General features: G+C 47.3%; 1 protein-coding gene across 1 annotated transcript in view; it reads left to right on the top strand.

Annotated features, from left to right (window-relative positions):
- The window catches only part of LOC125288924 (sericin-1-like), a 3,138-nt gene extending 1,898 nt beyond the window's left edge, over positions 1–1,240 (top strand). Inside the window, exon 3 of the mRNA XM_048235631.1 lies at positions 1,178–1,240. Within this exon, the coding sequence (XP_048091588.1) occupies positions 1,178–1,240 (63 nt within the window). The remainder of the gene's footprint in view (positions 1–1,177) is intronic.
- Positions 1,241–5,290: the final 4,050 nt, after the last annotated feature.

Genomic DNA, 5,290 nt, shown 5'->3' with positions numbered 1-5,290 from the left:
CACACACATTAGTAATCAAATGCATGCACAATCGACACAATAAAAAGCAAGACACACACAATACACACACAATATTCAAGACACACATTAATAATAACCACAAACACACATATACACAAACACACCCACACACACACACACCCTAAAGATTCACACTACATCACACTGAACATAAAACGGTACCTCATGCCACCATATCACTGTTATGTCGGCATGACCCCTGACCCCTGATTCCTGATGGAGGGGAGAAGGGCTTGCTGAGCTTCTGGACACTGCCTGTCTCCCGATGCATATACACACACACACACATTTGCATGCACACACATACACACACACACATATACACACACACATACACACAGACCACACAGGACATGTTCATGTATACAACACATAGAACCAACAATATACACAATCTACTGTACACAAGACACTAATCCACAGATCTGATGGGGCCAAAATACCACAGGACCACAGGTCTGAGAAGACAAGATATGAACTGTGTGTGTGTGTGTGTGTGTGTGTGCTGCGTATGTGTATGTGTGTGTGTGTGTGTGTGTGTGTGTGTATGTGTCTCCACAGGACTGTGAAGTCACCAGAGGTGAACACAGATATATAATTACTGCCATTAATCACAGACAGAAAGGCACCATATTTCACCACAGCCTTTTACAGGTACGTGCAATCTGTTCACTTCAGAGTGAAGCCAACACGAATAAAAACCTCACACACACAGGTGAATGTGTCTGCCTGGCTATCATTCACGTGTGTGTGTGTGTGTGTGTGTTCAGGTGTGTGTGGTATCCATTACTACGTGTGTCCAGCAGACGTGAAAAAGAGTGATTAAGGAGACGGTGATATATGTCCCCCCACTCTACAGGTTTATAGTGGGAGTCACAGGGCTTCATCTCTCTGAAGCGGAGAATTAAAATGACATTAAACCCATTAAATCCATTCACCATCCAGTAGCCCATCTGCACATCCATTATTCTGCCCTCGTCACAAATGTCTACCCCTACACATCCAGGAGTGTATTCTTAGACCTCTAAAGATCAAGTCCATAAAAATACGTGCGATGACATCATGCATCGGAATGACCCAATCAGGTCTCCCCTTGGCCAACACTTACGTTGTGAGCGTGTCCTGTGTGTCTGTGCTCTCTTTCCCTCTTTGCCAGGTGTGCCCAGGTGTGACTGATGATGCCAAGGTGGGACTGATGCCCAGGAACGTGCAGACATGACTGATATCCAGATGTGCCCAGGTGTGGCTAATGTCCAGATGTGCCCAGATGTGGCTAATGTCCAGATGTGTGCAGGTGTGTGCAAGTGTGGCTGATATCCAGGTGTGTGCAGGTGTGGCTGATGACCTCTCAATAGGCCAATAGCATCTATAGCAAACATACCTTTACTTTATGCCTTGATAGCTGTTTGTATAAGCAAACAAGATGTTTCAACGTATACCCTTGTATACATTTTGAAACATGGAAACATGGAAAACTGGCTAAAAACAGGGACACTGTCCAAAAGGCCTAATTAAAGTGATCGAAGAGGAGAAGTGAGAAAAACAGAGACAGGTAGCGATGGGATGGGGGGCAGAATGATGAAGGTGGAGGTGGAGTGCAAGGGGATAAAAGAAAGGATGAGACAGAAAAGACTGCGCGAAGAAAACAAAAGTGTGATAAGGCATATGGGCCTAAGCTTCAGGGTAATTGGGAGACAGACTGCCCAAAGCCAAGTGCGTGGTTTGCAGTGAGGTGCTACCTAACCAGTCCAATGTGGTTCTCCACACTGCTTTTTTAGCGTGAGAGCTCATAGACCAGTTGCACATTTTTATTTTGTTATTTGTTATCATGTAGAGCGGATAATTAAACATGATGGAATCATGTGCATGGAACCTGGAATGCATCAATAGAATGTGAACTTTTTTACGTGTCGGATGGTGGGGGTACACGAGCCGAGTCAGGATGTAGGTGGTGGCACGCAGGAAAAAGTTTAAACCGCTATTCAAATCATACCAATCGATACTTTTACTTAATCCCTGGTCTCTTGTATTCATAGCAGGCCTCGACTGGTATCTCCAGTACAACCGGCAAAATGTTCGTGAGCCGGTCCACATGTGGGCCGGGTGACCTCCGAAAGATTTAAAAAAAAAATGTTAAGTTATTTCCTATTTGCGTCTGGCCATGTAGGTTTTAGGCCTAGCCTATAAATGCAGTTGCATCCATTTGGCTTTGGGGTGACAGGTCAATAATTTTGGTCTTTTAATGGTTCAGTGTGTGGTTACCCCCTGCCCCACCCCTCAAGTGGGATTTGTCCAAGCAGCCGCTAGTTCGAGTGCATGGTAGCCTTAGGCTGTATAAGTGCCCTCCGCTGGCTGGTGTTAACATTGCAGCTTAACCTAAAAAGACAGCAATCAGAGGTCTAGTTTATTCCATAAATAATTTTTTTTATAGACGCTAGTTGCACGCATGGGCTACCAAGAGCTCGCTTTAGGGCTATTGCACCTACTGTAGTGCGGTGGTTCTGTCAACATAAAAAAAACTACAGTGACATGTGGTTTAATGCATGGGGTAACATGACGCGGAGACAGACAGAAGATGAGCCTGTCTTGTGCCTATCCCTGAATCCTGTCCCTCTATTTCAAATCACTTTAAACGGTGTGAGCAAACAGAATTTTTTTTTAAATCCCGGAGAGACACCCCCGGACCCCGCGGTTATTGCCGCCAGATATAAATCGGAGAAAGCGGAGGTTTGTCGTGGAGGTCCCACTCCCTTCGGATGATTCAGATATGATGCTAACCTGCAGACCTTATACTGACCTTATATCGGACGGTGGTAGAACTACATACACCATTACTGCAGAATCTCCCGCGGTGGTTGTCGAAAGTGAGGGGTGGGGCTTGTAGATTTCACAAGATGAGATATGACGCGAATACGCGCCGCCCGTCACAGCAGCTGCTTTTGTTTGACGGGCGTAGCCTATGCATTATGTAGTGGCTAAAGAAGAGAAATCTACAGCGTAGGTTAGTCACGGAAGTGCGACTTGAAATTGACCTACAGTATTTGTATGTGTGCTTCAATAAACACATTTATCTGTTTTCAACGCTGTACCAGAATCCGGTTTGGCGCTGGAGAGAGAGAGCATGCACAAACTTTATGCAGGTGGGCTACCAGCCAATTCAGTAGGCTAACCCAAGATTTCAAGGCCATCATACAACGCTTTTAAGCAACAAAACAAAATACTAACATAACAGTGAAGTTTATTTTTTCCAAAAGCATCCCTCTCCCCTTACGTGTCGCGATTTACGAAGGAGCTTGGAACAAAGTTGGGTTTCTTCGCTTTCATTTTCTAGGCATATATGCTCAGCAACATTAGCGTAGCCCAGCAGGTCGCGAAGGCTATCAATGAACAGAAAACCGCGGTTGGCTAACAATTTATTAAATACCCTGTTATTGTCAAGCCAACGACGCCGCTGTGGGGCTACCGCCTTTTCAGCCTTCTGCTTATCAGTCTTTTGAATTGCTTGGCCTTGCCATGCAGTTGTAGGCTACAAACGCTCCATCTCCCCCATGTGTTCCATCAAATGTTGTGGCGCCCCCTCATGAACAGTGGTGCAGTCTGGGATGTCTGCATCTTTTCAGGTCGGAGGATTTCTGACAGCACTATGCCACACCATCATAACACTGGCATTTAAGTCAGATCTAACCACATGGACGGGTTGTCGGTCCAGTGGTGGGCCGGTCCAGGAGAAAATTGCCAGTCCGACCCTGATTCATGGCTAGATTGAACTCACCAGGAAATGCAGGAAAAGGACAACAGAGGGGGGGAGAGTATTGTGTGTGTGAGAGTAGTGTGTGAGAGTAGTGTGTGTGTGAGAGGTGTGTGTGAGGTGTGTGAGAGTAGTGTGTGTGTGAGAGTAGTGTGTGTGTGAGAGAGAGAGGTGTGTGTGTGAGAGAGGTGTATGTGTGTGTGAGAGTAGTGTGTGTGTGAGTGTGTGAGAGTAGTGTGTGTGTGAGAGTAGTGTGTGAGAGTAGTGTGTGTGAGAGTAGTGTGTGTGAGAGTAGTGTGTGAGTAGTGTGTGTGTGAGAGTAGTGTGTGTGTGAGAGTAGTGTGTGTGAGAGTAGTGTGTGAGAGTAGTGTGTGTGAGTGGTGTGTGAGGAGTGAGTGTGTGTGTGTGAGGTAGTGTGTGTGTGTGAGGAGTAGTGTGTGTGTGAGAGTAGTGTGTGAGAGGTGTGTGTGAGAGTAGTGTGTGTGAGAGTAGTGTGTGAGAGTAGTGTGTGTGAGAGTGGTGTGTGAGAGGTGTGTGTGAGAGTGGTGTGTGTGAGGTAGTGTGTGAGAGTGTGTGTGTGTGAGAGTGGTGTGTGTGTGAGGTAGTGTGTGTGTGAGAGGTAGTGTGTGAGAGGTGTGTGTGAGAGTAGTGTGTGTGTAGAGTGTGAGTAGTGTGTGTGTGTGAGAGAGTAGTGTGTGAGTAGTGTGTGAGAGTAGTGTGTAGTAGTGTGTGAGAGTAGTGTGTGTGTGAGAGTAGTGTGTGAGAGTAGTGTGTGAGAGAGGTGTGTGAGTAGTGTGTGAGAGTAGTGTGTGTGTGAGAGTAGTGTGTGTGTGAGAGTAGTGTGTGTGTGAGAGTAGTGTGTGAGAGGTGTGTGTGTGAGAGTAGTGTGTGAGAGTAGTGTGTGTGTGTGAGAGTAGTGTGTGAGAGAGGTGTGTGAGAGTAGTGTGTGAGAGTAGTGTGTGTGTGAGAGTAGTGTGTGGAGAGTAGTGTGTGAGTAGTGTGTGAGAGTAGTGTGTGTGTGAGAGGTGTGTGTGGGGGGTGTGTGTGTGAGAGTAGTGTGTGAGAGTAGTGTGTGTGTGAGAGTAGTGTGTGAGAGGTGTGTGTGAGAGTGGTGTGTGAGGGAGTGGTGTGTGTGTGAGGTGGTGTGTGTGTGAGTAGTGTGTGAGGAGTGGTGTGTGGGAGTGGTGTGTGGGAAGTGGTGTGTGTGTGAGGGAGGTGTGTGTGGGGAGTGGTGTGTGTGTGGGGTGGTGTGTGTGGGGTGGTGTGTGTGGTGGTGTGTGTGTGTGGGGTGGTGTGTGGTGGTGTGTGTGTGTGGGGTGGTGTGTGGGTGGTGTGTGTGTGAGGAGTGGTGTGTGTGGGGAGTGGTGTGTGAGGAGGTGTGTGTGGGGAGTGGTGTGTGAGGAGTGGTGTGTGAGGTGGTGTGTGTGTGAGGTGGTGTGTGAGGAGTGGTGTGTGTGTGAGGAGTAGTATTGAGGTAGTGTGTGTGAGGAGTGGTGTGTGTGTGAGGTGGTGTGTGAGGAG

Source organism: Alosa alosa, chromosome 23 (genome assembly GCF_017589495.1).
Source record: "Alosa alosa isolate M-15738 ecotype Scorff River chromosome 23, AALO_Geno_1.1, whole genome shotgun sequence".
Classification (NCBI taxonomy): Eukaryota; Metazoa; Chordata; class Actinopteri; order Clupeiformes; family Clupeidae; genus Alosa; species Alosa alosa.
The sequence above is the reverse complement of the archived record's forward strand: the minus strand, read 5'-3'. Positions and strand labels throughout refer to the sequence as shown.